The following is an 18699-nucleotide window of genomic DNA, read 5'->3' on the forward strand; positions in this document are numbered from 1 at the left end:
GTTATCGGGAGCTGGATTATAGTACATGTCCCTTCTCCGTAGAACCGGTCTCTTTTATAAGTATTAATCCTGACAAATCAAGTGTAAGTTTGACCACATCCTGTGCACGCACTCCAGAGTAGACCATTGAATGAGGGAGTGCAGTGAACAATGAATGGTTGTGGAAGAAGGACACCAAGGGCCTGGGCAAAGGGGATGCAATTAGGGAACAGGGGGACTGGCTCCAAGTCCACCACAATTGTGTTGTCCCTGTTCTCATTCCAGGCAAAGTGGGAAAATAACTGAGCCTTTGATGATGTTGTAATTTCTTGTCCTTAACAGGCCATATTTTGTCAAAGATTAATGAATGTCTCCATTTTTCCCAGAGATTCAGTGGTGTTGAGATGCAGAGGATATGAGAGATGCTGTGTGTGTGTGTGTGTGTGCGCTCAGGTGGTAGGTACATGCACAGGAGTGTCCACACCCTAAGTAGGTTATCAATCAGAGATAGTGTTTGCATACAGGTTGTACACTATAGCACACAGACAGGTGATAAGTTGTTCCTATGATTTCTGGAAAAAAAGAGGCCGCTGGCATAAACATGTTCAGGGTCGATGGTGAACACACGTGTACACACACACACAGTGCAATGGGTGGACCCTTATCTTGTGTAGGTGTCCTGGTTTTCCTGGCTAACTAGTTCCCTCTATGTTCCAGGTCAGTCCCTACACACCTCCTCCAACGGGAACCCCCACCCAGTGAAGAAGGTCCAGAAGAACTTCAAAAACAATTACGCCTCCGTGGAGTGTGGGGCTAAAATCCTGTCTGCCAACAGCGAGGCCAAGGTACAGCACAGCACAGCACAGGACAGTACAGTGCAGAGGTCCCCCAAATGACCCCAGGCAACAAATGTAGGCAGTAGCCATAGATCTCACTGATGGAATAGAACTTGTAGTATTCGTCCATTCAGATCACTGTTAGAAGTCTGTAAGAGGAAATTCAGTCTGCCTTTCTCTCCGTTTGTAAAATGGCTGCTGTAAGGTCACGGGTGAGTTTGGGGAGAAATCAGTAGTTTCTCAGCTGGAGGAATTGACGCGTGAGACCGGGAGCGACGTCCATCAGACGTTGCGGACGTTGAGTTTGACCTGTGTGCCTCTCTCCCTCAGAGCACGTCGGCCATCCTGATGGAGAACATGGACATCTACATGTTGAACCCCTGCAGTAACAAGATCTGGTGAGTGTGCCCGTGCCACGCCAGCTCCATGACGCACACACACACACACACACACACACACACACACACTGGGCCAGCGGTCAGGGCCAATAATCACATAGATCTTCCCACTCCACTCCTCTCTCTTTGTGTGCATGTCAGCTGTTACAAAAAAAAGTCTATTATACGTTTTCAACAGCTCTTGCTTCTGCACTTTTGGCAAAAACCTTTCAATCACTTTCTTCTCCCCTCAGCACCCTTTCTTCCTATTCCCCATCCCCCTCTCCTGATTTCGGCTCGTCTGTGCTTGTGTCCTCTGTCCTCTGTCTGCTGCGCTGTGCTGTGCTGTGCTGTGTTGATGTGATTGAGCCCACGCATCTGTGAGTCACACCATTAGCCCTGAGATGTTTGCACCCGCCCTCCTTCCTCGTTCCCTTCATTAGCACTGCACATCATGTCCCTGCTTCTCTCTCTCTCTCTCTCTCTCTCTCTCTCTCTCTCTCTCTCTCTCTCTCTCTCTCTCTCTCTCTCTCTCTCTCTCTCTCTCTCTCTCTCTCTCTTTCTCTTTTTCTCTCTTACTCTCTCTCTCTCCACCCTGCCGCTGGTCTGACATGGCACAGGGTGGAGTAGGGTGACAGGGTGGCCCATGGGGCCCGTCAGGCTCTAGAAGGAGCCCCCAGCTGACTCACCAGTCTCACCACTTTTTCTAACATTTATTTTTTTCCCTTTTCCTTTCCTCCTGTCTCCTCTCTCTGATTCTGTCCATCCAGGTTTGTCATTGAGCTCTGTGAGCCCATCCAGGTGAAGCAGCTGGACATTGCCAATTTCGAGCTCTTCTCGTCCACACCTAAAGACTTCCTGGTGTCCATCAGTGACCGGTACAGTCTCACACAAGCATGCGTTTTCATATGCACACACATTTATCTGTGTTTCTCAGTCAGTTATGTGATACTGCGTTTATCAAGCTTCCCTCAGTAGTGTTGGCCACATTCTTATTGCTTTGAGTCATACCACCCTTCCCCGTTTAGGTACCCAACCAACAAGTGGATCAAATTGGGAACGTTCCACGCCCGTGACCAGCGCACTGTCCAGAGCTTCCCATTGGACGAGCAGCTCTACGCTAAATACGTCAAGGTAAAAATAATCAAATAAATGAGGATGTGGGCATGAGTAGTACTCCTCCAGGCTCCCATCATGCTTGATCACATGATCAGGGTTCTTCCCTCGTGCGGAGTGGTGTGGACACTTTTTTTTTTTTAATGAAGTTGAAAGTGACGAGGAGGCCATGTGACGTGGTGCTACAGTGTTGCTCATCAGACAACATGAACTGCTGACTAAAGGCCACTTTAGCTTTACACGTCCTCAGGCAGTTCCCATGACTACGGTAGGTGGTGCTGGTCCCCAGGGTCTTCAAAGAGGATCTTCTAATAGAGGATGACCTTTCACGGATGATCCCCAACAATTATCCTTGCCAGAGTATTATTTATCTGTGTGTGTGTGTGTGTGTGTGTGTGTGTTTGTGCATCAGTGTGTGTGTGTGCGTTTGTGCATCTCTGTGTGTGTGGAAGCATGTAACTGTAGATGATTTCTGGATGGGGGTGGGAGGTACTGTAACATGACCAGTGCTGCTGAGGAATCTGAAAGTCACATTGACTACCTCCGGGGTGGAGAGGCGACAGTCGAGCATACAGACCCTCATTGTGTGAGGGCCGCAGGAAGACACTAATGCCCCCTTCAAGAGGGGTATAAAAGGCAGGGCAATGTCACTCAAGCCCCATTCTCTTCTGCTTGTGGTAGATTGTAGGTGAAAGTGCATTCACAGTCATTTGTTGAGGAAGCTCTGTTTAGATTAACAGTGTACTTTTGGATGCTCCTGAAGCATGCTAGTCAGCAGATTAGAGCTGAACTCGTTTAGATAGATATTCAAAACACTGCTTTTCTTTTCTATTCTTTTCTTTTCTGTTCATTCCTTCTGTGCTCCTCTTTGCTTTGATGTTTACCGTCGCTTTTCCTTGTTCTGTTGTGCGGTAGTTTTGCTTGCGGGTTAATGAGGTCTCTTCAGGCACTTAGATGTTTTTTGTGGGCTGCTTGGCACTTGACTGGCTTTTCATGGCAGCCATGATTTACGCACACTTGTGAAATCGTCAGGGGTGTGTTTTGTAAGCAGTGCCTGAGGTTGGGAGGGTGGTGAGTGGAGATGTTTTGGAAGGAGAGCTTGGAGGGCAGTCGACCGTGCCACACCACCATTTTATAATCTCTTCCAGCCCCTGTCCCTTGCGCCCCTCTACGGCGTGTGTTTGTCCTGCATCAGATGAGGAAATCGCTTATCTGACTGTTCTGTTCTGTGATGTGATGTGATGTGATGTCATATTCCTCTGCCTCACACTCTGTATGTGTGTACACTGGTTGCTTCTCTCTTTCTCTCTCTCTCTCTGTCAAAGCTCTTGCTAGTTTTGTCTTGTTGTTTCTTACCTTACCTGTAACAGTAGGGAAAAAACAAATCAATCAAACCAAAAAAAAGCCAAGAAAAGACAAAATTGCTTGACTTGCTTGTGGCATGAATCAAGTCCTTTTTTTACTGATTTCTCTCTTTTTCTCTCCCTCTCTCTCTTGTCTTCCTCTTGCATCAGATGTTCATCAAGTACATGAAGGTTAGCATTCTCCTTTTAGTTTGAATGCATGGTAAAAGGGGGCTTTTTGGTGGCAGTGCACAGAGTACCTGTAATGCATGACCGAGACACATTGTTTTTGTCATAGCCGCTCATAGACACACATACTAAAAATAACCAGCTCACACACACACACAGTAAAATTCACTTTGCAAATCAGCTTCGCAAATGCCTCACTGCCCTTGATTTTCCACTGAATGAAGAATTTCATTCTGATTTTTTATTTTTTAATATAGATTTCACTCGTTGGTGAGAAATGCATTTGTTTATTAAGGGCTCTTTGTCTTCATGTCCGTAGGTGGAACTTCTCTCCCACTTTGGGTCAGAGCATTTCTGTCCCCTCAGCCTGTTCAGGTGAGCCAAACTACACATTTGCATTCATTTGTTTGTGGTCTTATTGGACGCTTTCATTACAGATGTCAAATAAATGCTGCCTGTTTTTTGAAGCCACAATGTAGGTCATCCTTTTTACTGGCATGCGTAATGTTTGCATTTATGTATATTTTTATATTGATGCTGTTCTTCAAGCAGACGTTCCCCGAGCGTGGCTGTAGCAGGCAGCTCACTGCGTCAGGATTAGTGTGTGCGTTGTGGGTTCACTTTGTGCTGAGTGTGTTTCACTAATTCACGGATTGGGATAAATGCAGAGACCAAATTTCCCTCACGGGATCAAAAGAGTTTATACCATGGTCTAGGTTTTAAAAAGGGTGTCGTTTAAAAAGTGATATACTACACCTGTGAAGTAGATCTGGTAAAAAAAAGTTTAATCGCCGTTCCATATCAATACTTATGAATGGTAACTATAACAACGATAGTAGGACGACGGTTGAGCCTGGAGGCAGGCTTCGCAACAATGGAATCAACTCTAAACAGCTGAAAAAACTAATGATTTTAGCTCTAAAACTCATTTAGTATTAATAATTGATTTCATATTTATTTATTTCGTAAGTGACCATGGTATAAACGGGATAATGCCCTTTGATGCGTCCATTATCAGAAATAAATGGCCCGCGCTTCGCGTCGGACGGTTCACGCCTCCGCGTCGTCCATTTATTTCTGATATTGGACACCTCCTCGGGCATTATCCCTTACATATATACTTATACTTTTTTCTCTTTTAGTGATGTCACAATGCTCACTAGGGAATTGAGTTTGATTGGCTTTATCGTCCAACTCTACCAGCTGATCCCCAGGAACTCTTTTATTTGGTTCCTTCACTAGACCCTCAGATGTGGGCTCATCCAGCCTGTGCTAGACCAGCCCAAGGGCTTTCGGGAGACTTTGCTTTAGGTAGCATTTAAAGCTCTCTCTCTCTCTCCCTGCCGGAGGCTTCCTAGGCTGCTTGAAGTATATTCTGCTGTGCAGCTGAAAGGGGCACATGGGGCCCCGAGTAGGGAGCAGTGAGCTGGACTGCTCTCCCTCAGCACTGTATGGGGGGTCTGTAACTCTTGACTCCATATGGAAATTCCGTACATTCAGCCTCAACGTGAGCCCAGCCTGGAGCCAGACTCCAGGGGAGGGATCGAAATGGAGGAACAGCCTCCCTCAGATGACCCAATCCAACAGCAGTCCGATCCTCCCCTGGAGCTGCGCTCCTTATAGTTTTTGTTTAGTCTTTCTTTGGGAAAGCGTAGTACTAATATTGAAATGAAGTCCTTAGCGTCGTTGACCTGCTGAGGCATGTACACCAATTTACCCTCAGGCCTCCCATCGCCTGACTAATGCACTCTTTGCATGCAGCTACCCGCCCCACCCCCCCCCCCACTCCTACCTCCCTGCGCCTCTAGCTAAGGAAGCAGCAATGAGCCATCAAACCCGTTCCTGAACTGGTCCAATGCTCCACACAAAGCGCCCCAGCATTGGGGCAAAGTTCAGGGCAGTATACCTTGCTGCGGCGTGGAACTGCTAGATAAGTTGTACTGATGACCCCCCAAGCAGAATGGCCCCCTCATAGCTGAGTTCTGAGACCCCGCCGATGCTGCTGGCGTTTGGTTATCACCCCATGGGCATGGCGGGGTGATCACTGCCCTGTTTGTTTAAGATATCAGAGCGTGCATTATATGTCCTCTCTGTTTTTCTGTGTCTCGGTGTTCCATTCGGTATGCCCCCACGGCCTTCTTTTATCTAGCCCTCTGCCCCTTTCCCCCATTTTTTTTGCGCTTGATATCTTTTTATTATTCAGTGTTTCCCACAGAATTGATTTGATTGAATTCTATTTGTGGTGGTAGGTTTGCAGAATTAACTTGAAAACAGTTTTTAGCAAATTAGTGCAGCGTGGTTATGATGCTAACCAGATTTAAGCACAATTTAGTACAACCTGGAAAGTCATTGTGTGGTGGTCAATGTTGATATTGTGGTGGGCCGCCACAAATAAGTCAATGTATGGGAAACACTGTTGTTGTTATTATTATTATTATTATTATTTATTTATTTATTTATTTATTTATTTATTTATTTATTTACTAACTAAAAAAAAAAAACTTGCTCTGCCTTTTGCAGAGTGTTCGGGACCAGCATGGTGGAGGAGATCGATGAGGCCGATTCCCAGTACCCCGCGGAGAGGCTGGAGTACCCGGACGAGGAATTCGGTTGGTAACACCTCCGCCTCCACCTCCGCTGTTTGTTCTCGGAGAAATGTCTGTGTGTGTGGGAGCTGGCTGGATGAACAGAGCCAGCTTTGTAGAACTGTAAACAAAACATCTAGTCCAACTTTGATCTGCCCTGAGGGCTTTATTTTGAAAGGCAGAAGTGGTGTTTCTCCTCTGCAGCCTGTATGACTGCCTCTCTTAGTCAGTGCGCTCTGTTGACCCTAAGCTTTAAGCATTCTGAGATAACCGGTCCTCTCTCAGCAGATGACGTTCCTGGCTACATCCCATCTGAAGACAAATCCTCAAAGAACCTGCTGGGATCTGCAACAAGTACGTGTACATACATACACACACACACACACACACACACACACACCCCTCTGCTTCCTCTGCTAGGCCTGCCTCTCGGGGTTCATTAGGTATGGCAATGGCGCATAAATCACTTGGAACACTGAAGCCACCATCTTTAGAGTAGGAGGCTGTGGCCTCAGGCAGCACTAATGAGAAGCATGCTACTTATTATATACACTCATGGATTTTATAGCAGGAGGCAGTGTGTATATAGACGTCTATACGCCTGCATTGACATTGGTGTGTTTGGTTTATACATAATGTATATTGGTAACACTTTACTTGACAGTATTGACATAAGAGTGACATGACACTGTCATGAACATATGACACTGTCATGAGACATGAACCCTAACCCTAAATCTAACCCTAACCCTAACTTGTTATGACAAAAACCGAATGTCACTTAATAACAGAAGCGTTGTCATAAAATTGTATGACTTGTTTATGACGCATTCATGACCGTGTCGTCACTCTTATGTCGATACTGTCAAGTAAAGTGTAACCTAAGTATTAAACTTCTCACTATGGATTATTTCATGGTGAAATGGTTTGTGGTGCATATTGTAGTTTCTGTAGGATTATATATGGAGGAACTATGAAAGTATGAAAGGAAATAGTGATGTATTTCTATGATTATTGAATATATAAAATAAATGAAAAGCATCTTTAGTTAAGCACTGTTAGCCCAAGGACTGTGAGGAGAAAAAGCCTAGATTACTCTACTCTAGAGGCAGCAGGCTAAATTGAATAAGGTGGCTGTTCTCAGAGGGGGAGCGCAGGACCCAGCTTTTTCCCCTGGCGTAAACACTGGGAATTTGGTTACTTCAGTGTCCATTTATTCCCTCATGACGCAACGTCCACAGCCGTGCACACATGCCTCTCTGTGCTTGGTGGTTGTCATTGGCCAGGGGGAGGTTTCGGCCCGAGAGCAGGGCTGCATCCTGATTGGCTGAGAAGCCCAGGCCCCCACTTTTGTCTCTGTGCTTGAGGGCTTAACCAAGTCTGTGCTCCTTGAGAAAACACACACACACCCCCATGCCCACACGTGCACACACACACACACACACACACACACACACACACACACACACACACACACACACACACACACACACACACACACATAAATACGCGTGCACTCACACACACACACAAACCACGTCTGTGCTCCTTCAGAAAACGCACAGTCCTATACACCCATGACTACACGTAGGCATATACACACGCACACACATATACACACGCACACACATACACAGGGGCGGGTAGGCAAGCTGGTCTGTACAGCCTTACTGTAAAGGTTTGTGCGGCCAGTTACCAGCCCGTGATGAGGCCTCTTCCTGAGGGCCCCATGGCCATCTGACTAAGGCTCTTATTAAGGAGGCCTGCATGTTCAGAGAGAGAGTGTGTGTGTAGGGGATGATGGAGAGAGGGGAGGGAGGTCGGGAGGTCTTTGTCTGCAGATGTTTACTGTTTTGTGTGTGTGTGTGTTTTGTGTTTGCTCCAGATGCCATCCTGGACATAGTGAATAACATAGCTGCCAACGTGCTGGGGGCAAAGCCAGAGCAGGAAGGAGGAGCGCACATTGAAGGTACTGAGAGCCTCTACCCACGCACACACACACACTTTGAAGGTACTGAGAGCCTCTACCCACACACACACACACACACACACACACACACACATTGAAGGTACTGAGAGTCTCTACCCACACACACACACACACACACACACACACACACACACATTGAAGGTACTGAAAGTCTCTAACGTTGCTGTCCACCGGGCCACACCATCACCGCACTCTCTAGGAACACAAGACCATTTAGCTTTTCTCTTGTTACAGTCCCACACACACACACACACACAGGGCTATTGTTGGCCCGTCAAAGGAAACCAGTGTAATTGGCACTGTTTTGTCGATAGTTCTGGCTAGCAGCTGTGTGTGACTTGTGAGGATTGTCACCATGCCAACCTGCTGAGAGAGGGGATTTGAGTAGGCACAGGGCACTGCCAACTCGCTCCTCTCTCTCTCTCTCCCTTCTCACAACATCTCTGTTGATGCTCTAAGATGCCCCACAGACATAGTGCTACTACGGCAAGCAGTTCTCTTACCCTGAATAAAACTGTGTTCTGCTCCATTTGCCCTCCTGAACCCCTAGAAGTGAGCATGCATGGGGCAACTGAACAATGTTGCTGGGCAACCACACAACCGGTTCCGACCAAGTGTTCTTATTAGATGATCATGACAATTTGCCTACTGGTGATTTTAAAAGTTCTCCTGGAAAATAAATGTTGCTGAATATCAATGGTAATGTGCCAGAACCACAGTACTCTGGAACATTGCCCAGGAACAGTGCCCAAAGAGTATCAAAACAAAGATCCTTTAGAACCATCTCTGGTCAGACTCTTTCCTCTCCATGGCACTAGTTTACATTAAGTTACGCAAGAGAGAGAGGGGTGTGGCCACAACGCATGCTCTAGGTACCAAAATGTAAATCTTAGCTGGGAGAAGGAGTGTCAACTATTGAGGGAAAACCAAACGTTTTAGTGTCCTGTCTGCAAGAGTCCTTCTTCCCAGAACAAATAAAGAGGAAAATATGCAAGTCAGTCGTCAGACAGAATTTGAACCCAACTTGTTTAGGCTTTCCATTGTAATCATTAGCAACCGTTGTCAGCTTCCAAGTCCCTTCTGGTTTGATTATCCAAATCCTGGATTATGCCAGCCTTTGTATGAGACCGGCCTTAGCCCAGCCCCAAGCTCTGATATAGTAATCCATTTGCACAGATACTGAGGCCGATTGTCACAGCCATCCTAGTAATGCGGGTATATCGCTGCGTGGCCCAGCGCAGGCTACCTGAGGGATTCTGATGTGGTTAGCCTCCCACTTCGCCCCATTTCATTCTGGATCTCACTGAATTAGCAGCCATGGCGATGTGTTTCCATGGTGATGTGTTTCTGCCATCTTTATTTGATAATGCGGTCCAGGCACTGTTGGACCACATTCCCCTCCCTGTAGTGTGTGCAGTGTTTGCGTTCCAGATGTGTGTGTGTGTGTGTCTGTGTGTGTGTGTGTGTGTGTGTGTGTGTGGATGAGTGAGTGAATGTGTGTATCTGTTGGCACAGGGATAGCTCTAATAGGAACAATGAGTCTCTTTGTATTCAGCTAGAGAAGTCTCTAGTTCCTCAGTCTCGCTGGTCCTTATTTTACCTCAGCAAGGGTTCTTTTGTTAATCTGTTCCCGTTGTTCTCTCTTGTCCGCAGGGGACGCGTCATCCGGCGCTGACAACATCACAGAAACGGCATCTGAGATTTCCGTCAGCCCCAATCCAACCCCCACCACGCCCCCTGTGTGAGTACTGCACCACACACACACACACACACACACACATATCTATTCATAAACAGACTTTTTTGGACATGTGGTCATGATTCAGGAAATTAGCTTTTGAAAGGGCTTTCTTTTGCGAGTTCAGTTGAGGTCTGTAAACGGCTTAGAGGCAGGCAGTCTAGTGCTGCTAGTGTGTGTGTGTGTGTGTGTGTGTGTGTGTGTGTGTGTGTGTGTGTGTGACATTTCCACTGTTTGACTCCTGCCCAGGCTGGAGGTCTCCGAGGCGGAGCAAGCGGTTCCCAAGGACGACCAGGCCGTCCCGCTTCCCGAGACCCCCGCGGACTCTGCTCTCCCCGAGGGGGGTCAGATCGTGACGCTGGTCCAGGACGAGGAGGAGGAGCAGTCATCCCAGTCCACCGTCACGCTGCTGGAGGAGGAAGAGGAGGGGGCGGAGGAGGCGGGCGCCGCCGCCGCCGCCGCCGCCGCCGCCGCCGCCGCCGCCGCCGCCGCCAGCCCCCCCGAGACTGAGGAGGAGCAGCGTCGGCGCGAGGCGGCGCAGCGCGAGAGCCTGTTCTACTGCGCGCACCTCTCCACGCTCTCGTGCCTGGCCTCGCTGCAGGAGAAGCTCTGCCGCTGGTGCTCCGTCACCCTGGCCCTGCAGCGGCAGCGCAAGGACCGGCAGCACCGGGCAGCGGCACGCGGAGCGGCCAGCAAGGGGGGCAGTGGCGGTGGTGGGGAGTCTGCGGCCTCCTCGCACGTGGCGCCTCCCCCTGCCCAGCAGGCGGCCGTGCCGGCCCCGACCCCCACCCTCGCCCAGGAGCAGCCGCCGGGGCAGCCCGCGTCCGAGAGGCTCCCGCAGGCCGAGCCGGCGCAGGGCGAGAGGGCGAGCCCCACGGACGCCTCGGACTCGGGCGCCGGCCACCAGGGCGAGGCGGCGAGGGCCGCAGAGCGCCCGTCGGACCCCCCCATCCTGCTTGAGCCCAGCCGCACGTCCACGCTGCCCCCCCACAGCTTCTCGGACGGCTCCCTGGCCAAGCCCACCCCCACGCAGGACATCCCCGAACGGCCCACCGGCGAGCCCCAGGACCAGCAGCAGCAGCAGCGGCCGGGCTACCTGGAGCAGGTCCCCAAGACCCAGGCGGAGGGCCACCGGACCAGCAGCAGCCCCCCGCACCTCCACCCCACCCCCACGGCCACCTCCGCCGGACTCACGTCCACCCCAGAGGCCCTGAGCCCGGAGACGGACTCCCCCAGGCTGGACCCGCCCCTGGACAGCAGCTCCCAGCAGCCCCTGCAGCCGCTGCTGCCCACCCACACGCAGCCTGCGGACATCATCGCCCCTCCCACGGAGCTGCCCGCTCCCCCCCCGCCGGAGAGCGCAGACTCGGGCAGGCCCGGGGTCGAGGAGCTGCCCCACCACCGGCCCCTGAGCCCCGCGCCTCCTCCCCCCCAGCAGCAGGAGGTCCCGGAGGCGCCCGCGCCGCACGCCGACCACCGTGTGGAGGAGGCGGTGGAGGAGCTGCTCCTGAGCGTCCCCGTGGCGACCGGACACCACCGGACCGCCACCGACTTCTACGCCGAGCTGCAAAACACAGCCGACCTGCCGCACGGCAACGGCAACCTGGTGCACGGCTCCAACCAGAAGGAGTCGGTGTTCATGCGGCTCAACAACCGCATCAAGGCGCTGGAGATGAACATGTCGCTTAGCAGCAGGTACCTGGAGGAGCTCAGCCAGAGGTGAGATGTCAACGCACGCACACATACACACACGTATACATACACAGAGACACACACTTGCATACATATACACACACACATACATACACAGAGAGACACACGCACGTGTTATTACGACCCGGCTCTAAGCCGCAACATAAATAGGGAGTCAGGACAACAGAAATAACTTTAACCAAGTATTTATTTAAAAGTAACCAAAAGCAATACATAACCATTACCAAACGATGTCTAGGGGACAGTAAAAGCATGTATGCAAGTGTGTTCATGTGGGTGCGACCCCATCAAATGCTGTTTGACCATGTTAGTTTGCGAGCTTGTCAGAACAGTGTGAATTGACATGGATGTCTGATTCACAACGAGCGCAGTCACAACTTAAAAATGACTTTTGTGGTTGTTGTGCAGGTATCGGAAACAGATGGAGGAGATGCAGAGAGCTTTCAATAAGACCATCATCAAGCTGCAGAACACGTCGCGCATCGCAGAGGAGCAGGTCAGCACCATAGAGTCCCCTTTTTTGGCGCACGACACACACACACACACACACACACACACACACACACACACACACACCAGATCCCCCTCATACACACACACACACAATATACCTTTTTAATTACTACTTTTAATTTATTCTTTAAAGTTGAGCTGGCTCTTGAGCAAAAGAATTTCATTACTTCTAATTCCTGTTATGAGTACATGACACTACTTGAACTTGAGACGCATCGCGGTTATGACCTTTGCAGTGTTTCCCACAGAATTGAATTCCATTTGTGGTGGTTGGTTTTCAGAATTAACTTGAATACAACAGTTTTTAACAAATTAGCACAGCGTGGTTATGATGCTAACAATTATGATGCACAATTTAGTACAACCTGGAAAATCATTGTGTGGTGGTCAATGTTGGTATTGTGGTGGGCCGCCACAAACAAGTCAGTGTGTGGGAAACACTGGTGTGTGTTTTGTTCACTTGTTGAGGTGTGTGTTTTGTTCACTTGTTGAGCGGTTAATGAACTACACCACACGACTCCCAGGACTGTGTTCCACAGCGCACTGCACCACCCTCAGCAGTACGCACGTAGCAGTATGCATGTAGCAGTATGCACGTAGTAGTATGTAGTAGTGTGTAGTATGCAGTAGTAAGCCCTCACTCTCTCTACACACACAGGACCAGAAACAGACGGAGTCCATTCATGTTCTGCAGAGCCAGCTGGAGAACGTCACTAAACTGATGCTCAATCTTTCTGCTACAGTAATCCAGCTGCAGAGAGAGGTAACCACCGATAAGAACACCAATAAGAACACCGATAAGAACAATATATATAAATCTTTTTTGTTTGTTTTTTTGTGGATTTGTTGCTATAGTAGAACACTTTAGATTTGGTGAATGATACTGTGGCTAATGTATTCTGTGTTCGTGTGTGTGTGTGATGCGTGTGTGTGTGTGTGCGTGCGCGCGTGTGTGTTGTGCGCGTGTGTGTGTGTGTGTGTCCGTGTCCTCAGGTGTCGGACAGGCAGAGTTACCTGGTGGTGTCTCTGGTGCTGTGTCTGCTCCTGGGGCTGCTGCTCTGCATGCAGTGCTGTCGAGGCTCCTCCAATCACAGCAGCACCAGCACAGCTGTGCCCATGACCAACCATTACCCCAGCCCAAAGAGGTACAAACACACACACACACACACACACACACACACACATTCTATAAACATGGCCTCCAACAGCACAGGTAGATAAATGAAGAACTGCTTCATTACTGTAGAGGTTAAATAACACACACACACACACACAGATGTTTATACATTCTCCACACACTCTACTATAACTGGCCCTTCCTCATGTTTGAGATGGATATTCTGCTTGAAACAATGTCCAACTTAGTTGTCTTAACATTCTCACATAATCCTAAAATCAGCTCCACCCAGGTATATCACTATGTTGATACAGTGTATACATGACATGACCTATAACATTGGAATCTTCCTGTGCTAAAGAGATATATTTAGTTAGTAATGTGAGGAATGTGGTGTATACTAAGTTGTATGTGCGGTATGACATATTGCTAGTATTCTCTTGCCCCTTGGGTGCTGGTTAATGGCCGCCCTCTCTCTGGTCTCCTGCAGGTGTTTCTCCTCATATGACGACATGAGCCTGAAGCGCAGAGTGTCCTCTCCTCTGGTGCGCTCCAAGTCCTTCCAGATGACTGCCACAGATGGTAATGAATCTCTAATGAGCACTGAACACCACACACACACACACACACACACACACACACAACACAAACACGAACATTTTCATATTCAAGGACATTCTGGGACACACACACACTCACACACAGTATTCACAAACACACATTTTATTGTATATTTCAATGCTCCATTGCATTTAAACACACTTTTTGTTAAAAACAGCACGCACAGATGCACACACACACACACACATACATACATACAGGCAGGCACGCACGCACGCGAGCGCACACACACACACACACACACACACACACACACACACACACAGGTTCCCAGTGGCTAAACTAAACCCTCACCTTGTTCCTTGTGTGTCATTGTGTTCTCGCACACCCTTTAATTCCATTCTCATTTGCTCGGTGGGGCCAGCCAATGACGAACAAAGGCTGCGTGACATCATGGTTTTTCCCAGGCAGGCAGGCAGCGCTCTTAGAGAGAGAGCGGCTCGTGTTACCGTGCCCTAATCTTCCTGCCCTCCACACCATCTGGCTCACAGATCTGCAGGTGTTATTGTGTTTCTGTCCAGACCAGACCAGGGGCCACTGCTCCCGCTCCTGCTGCGCTCTCAGCTGAGCCCCTGGCCCAGCCGACCTTCCACAGCCCAACGCCACGAGCGCGTCTCATTCCCATCATGTGATGCTCCATATGAATCAGCCATGTGGCCACGGCCGCAACAGCGGCTACTACACCCGAGCAAAACGGCTATTCTGCAACCCAACCCCACCCCACCCCCCTCCTGCGGCTGCTTCTCTTTTCTTTAGTTCTTTTTGTGCTCACGCGTTTTTTGCCTCTGGCGTCGCCGGGTTCCCGGGGCTTCCTCATCGGCTAGTTTATCCACTCTGCAGCAGCAGCGAACATGGAGGCTATTTTTAGCACATTCTGCTTTTGGCCGTCACATGTCAGACATTTGCAAGTAGTAACAGCAACAGAGACAAAGGCCTACATTGTTTCTACGAGGGAAAAAAAAATAAAATTTGTGTAGTTTGTCAAATTTGGTGCTTGTCCTCAGTGAGTGTAGGGAGCGAGTGGAGTACTACTTGCAAGTGCACTCCATGCTTATATGTGTGTGTGAGTGTGTGTTTGTTTGTTTGTTTGTTTGTTTTGTTTGTGTGTGTGTGTGTTGTTTGTTTTCCATTGCCATCGTTTAACCTGGCCCCTTCTCTCCCCTCTTTAGTAGGTCCTGATGACTTGTACATTGTAGAACCTCTAAGGTTTTCTCCAGAGAAAAAGGTACAGTGTCCGCTCCGCCCACCCGAGTGGCCTTATCTGCTGCTAACGGTAGCGCTAACGCTAGTGCTAACGCTAGCGCTGTGTCCGGCTGGCAGGCCTGTGGCACCACACGCACTCACCACCTCTCCTGCCCTGCCCTGACCTTCCTTTGTGTTGCACTGCATTGCATTCAGGGAGGCCTGTGGGTAGTATGCGTACTGCATACTACACACTACTACATGCATACTGCATACTACTACATGCATACTGCTACATGCATACTGCTACATGCATACTGCTACATGCATACTACACACTACTGCATACTACTACATGCATACTGCTACGTGCGTACTGCGTACTGCTGAGGGTGGTGCAGTGCGCTGTGGAACACAGTCCTGGGAGTCGTGTGGTGTAGTTCATTAACCGCTTCTCTGCTGAGCTATGGAGCTTACTGAGCAGGTTTTAGTTTGTTGTACAGGGTGCCCTCCTGTCAGCCCTCCCTCCATTTATCCCTGTCTGTCCTGGCTTGTCTTGTGACATCCCCAGAACTGACCACAACACGTGCATGCTGATCAGATCTTGATTATTGATGACTAATAACTTGATTATTAATGACTAATAACTGGTTAATTGGTATGAATGCAGATGGCTCCGAGATCTCATGGCTCAGCACAGTGGTGGTTAATGTGTCCTAGAGCAGTAGGTGTTTTAACATTCCTGTAATTGGTGCAAGTTCCTCCTGAGTGAATGTCTCTGCTCTCTGCCCCTTGTCGTCCCTCCTCCCTTTGCAGAAAAAGCGCTGCAAGGTGAAGGCCAGCGAGAAGGCGGAGACCCTGAAAGCCTCGGCTATCACGGCGGCGCCCGCACCCATCTCTAACGGTGCGCCCAAGTGCAACGGCACCGGCGGCGGCCTCAGCGGCAGCTACCCTCACAGCCTGCACTTCCTGCCGTGCCCCGAAATCGGTGAGCTCTCCACCTGCTCGTCCAGGGCCTGGTCCGAGGTGAGCTCGGAGGGCTCGTCCACCGTCTCGGACGAGCCGGCGTTCAGAGTGGAGCCGCGTTGCCGTCCGGCCACCGTCACCCTCGCGCCCTACCGGCGACAACGGGCATCTGCCGACGCGCAGCAAGGCGGAGAAGAGGTCCTTCAAGCGCCGGCGCTCCAAGCAAGCTGACCAGCAACAGCAGCAGCAGCAGCAGCAGCGGCACAGCTGGAACGGTTACCGTGGCGACGAGGGCGACGAGCTGCTGCCCGTGCCCATCCCAGTGTCCGGCGGCGCCCTGCCCATACTGGAGGACCTCATCAAGGGCAAGCAGGAGCTGGGGGTTGGCATGGGCACCTTCAGGGTGCAGACTGTCACCGGACACGTTTGAGTCACATACACACACACACACACACACATATACACGCAGCACATCGTGCTCAAATGAGCTGTGGCAGCGTCAAGCCCTGTCTTGAACACTTGTTGACCGTCACCTCGAGTACCGCGTGAAGTCACGGTGTGGGAGAGGAGGACGTTGTTTTCGTTCTCACCCATGTCCTGAGATTTTGATTTATACTCTCTCTTTCTTTTTCTCTCTCTCTCTCTCTCTCTCTCTCTCTCTCTCTCTCTCTCTCTCTCTCTCTCTCTCTCTCTCTCTCTCTCTCTCTCTCTCTCTCTCTCTCTCTCTCTCTCTCTCTCTCTCTCTCTCTCTCTCTCTCTCTCTCTCTCTCTCTCTCTCTCTCTCTCTCTCTCTCTCTCTCACACTCACTCACTGTATCTCTAATGGCTGTGTCTGGTAAGCCTGGCCTGCTATGACGCTCTCAAGCAGAGTGGAACTGACCCCATGGGAACGGTCACCGGGGCAACGCCACCCCCATCTCCTGGAGATGTGCCTTTTTTCCTCCGTTACAGAGCGTGCAGACCACAGCGTGAAACTCCTTTTTACTTTTTACTTCTGTTTTGTTGCTTGGAGAGATGTGCAATGTGGAGGACACATGGAAGACACAAGGGGCAATTTAATAATGGTTTACTTTCTCTGTTTTTGATTCAACATTTCTCTCTCTCTCTCTCTCTCTCTCTCTCTCTCTCTCTCTCTCTCTCTCTCTCTCTCTCTCTCTCTCTCTCTCTCTCTCTCTCTCTCTCTCTCTCTCGTGGGATAAGCACACAGCTCCAACAGTATGTACATCAGCAGATAGCATTCCGCCTTTGGAAGCCCAGACAGAGCAAATGTCCCCACTGTCCCCTCCGTTTTACCCGCACTGTCACACGGACGACCAGAAGCATGCAGGCACCCAAAATGCATACGGCTCCAAACAAGACGAACAACTGTGCAGTAGGACTGTAAGAGTGATACCCCCACCCCCAAAGTCTGCCCCCTGTCCACAGATACAGCCTGAGGTCCACACTCATCCATCTGTTTGCCAATGATACTAACACTATGACTCTTCTCCTCTCTGTATGTGTGTGTGGGTTCTTTTTTTGAAGCTAAACATTTTTGGTCTCATTTGTCTGTCTGTTTCTCTCACTGACATGATGGGACACTAGCCTTGCTGCTGTCTGTCGTTGTCTGTTGTTGTTTCTTGGGACCAGAGAGTTGACCTTCTTCCTTCCGCACTGAGCCCCAGATCTGTCAGATGCTTTACGAGTGGAGCTGAATGAAGAACCCATCCAGTCTGTTATATGCACTTCTGTATGATGGCCCTGATGATTATCTGCACGCTGTCTGTCTGTCTGTCTGTCTGTCTCTGTCTGTCTGTGTCTGTCTGTGTCAAGCTTCTAGTAGTGTTTCATGAATCGCCATTGAGGCTTACAGATGTCCAACAGAATAGATTGCCGATACAATTAAGTCCAGGCTGGGCCTGTACGTGATCTCCGCACTCTGACATGCACACTTAAAACAATGCAACACAAACATGTTTCACAAAATACATACAGTACACACACACACACACACAAACTGAGGTAAGGGACTCCTTTTCCTCACAGGACCAAGTGGCGCCCTTGTGTCACACTCAAATCTGGCCCTCACATGCTGTGTTTCTTCACGTTCTTGTGTTGTTTTTGTTCATGAGCGCCGCATACGTCTACCAAAGACTCAAGAGAGTTTTTAGCGGACCACCACTTTCAAGTCCAAGCACTCATGTAACACGTACACAAGGACGGACACACACACACACACACACACACACACGCACACACACACTTGCATACATGCCCTGCAGGGGACCCTTTGGCGAGCTGTTTTATTTATCTATTTATTTATTTAAATGTGTCTTGACCTGCCTGTGCTCAGAAAGGTCTTGGCCAAGCACAGTGCCATGTGCCCAGCAACGTTGATGAAGTTTACACACTCGCCTCATCCACTTGGTTCTTTGGTACTCTCAATATATACAAA

The 18699-nt window shown here is 49.6% G+C and overlaps 1 protein-coding gene across 1 annotated transcript in view; it reads left to right on the top strand.

Annotated features, from left to right (window-relative positions):
- The window catches only part of suco (SUN domain containing ossification factor), a 47270-nt gene extending 30317 nt beyond the window's left edge, over positions 1-16953 (top strand). Inside the window, exons 8-26 of the mRNA XM_048252909.1 lie at positions 697-824; positions 1146-1213; positions 1963-2070; positions 2221-2326; positions 3823-3843; positions 4160-4215; positions 6361-6449; positions 6714-6779; positions 8311-8394; positions 10069-10156; positions 10403-10598; positions 10686-11872; positions 12275-12362; positions 13038-13142; positions 13373-13524; positions 13987-14078; positions 15287-15342; positions 16116-16389; positions 16421-16953. Of these exons, the coding sequence (XP_048108866.1) occupies positions 697-824; positions 1146-1213; positions 1963-2070; positions 2221-2326; positions 3823-3843; positions 4160-4215; positions 6361-6449; positions 6714-6779; positions 8311-8394; positions 10069-10156; positions 10403-10598; positions 10686-11872; positions 12275-12362; positions 13038-13142; positions 13373-13524; positions 13987-14078; positions 15287-15342; positions 16116-16389; positions 16421-16695 (3239 nt within the window). The 3' untranslated portion in view covers positions 16696-16953. The remainder of the gene's footprint in view (positions 1-696; positions 825-1145; positions 1214-1962; positions 2071-2220; positions 2327-3822; positions 3844-4159; positions 4216-6360; positions 6450-6713; positions 6780-8310; positions 8395-10068; positions 10157-10402; positions 10599-10685; positions 11873-12274; positions 12363-13037; positions 13143-13372; positions 13525-13986; positions 14079-15286; positions 15343-16115; positions 16390-16420) is intronic.
- Positions 16954-18699: the final 1746 nt, after the last annotated feature.

Source organism: Alosa alosa, chromosome 9 (assembly GCF_017589495.1).
Source record: "Alosa alosa isolate M-15738 ecotype Scorff River chromosome 9, AALO_Geno_1.1, whole genome shotgun sequence".
NCBI classification, from domain to species: Eukaryota; Metazoa; Chordata; class Actinopteri; order Clupeiformes; family Clupeidae; genus Alosa; species Alosa alosa.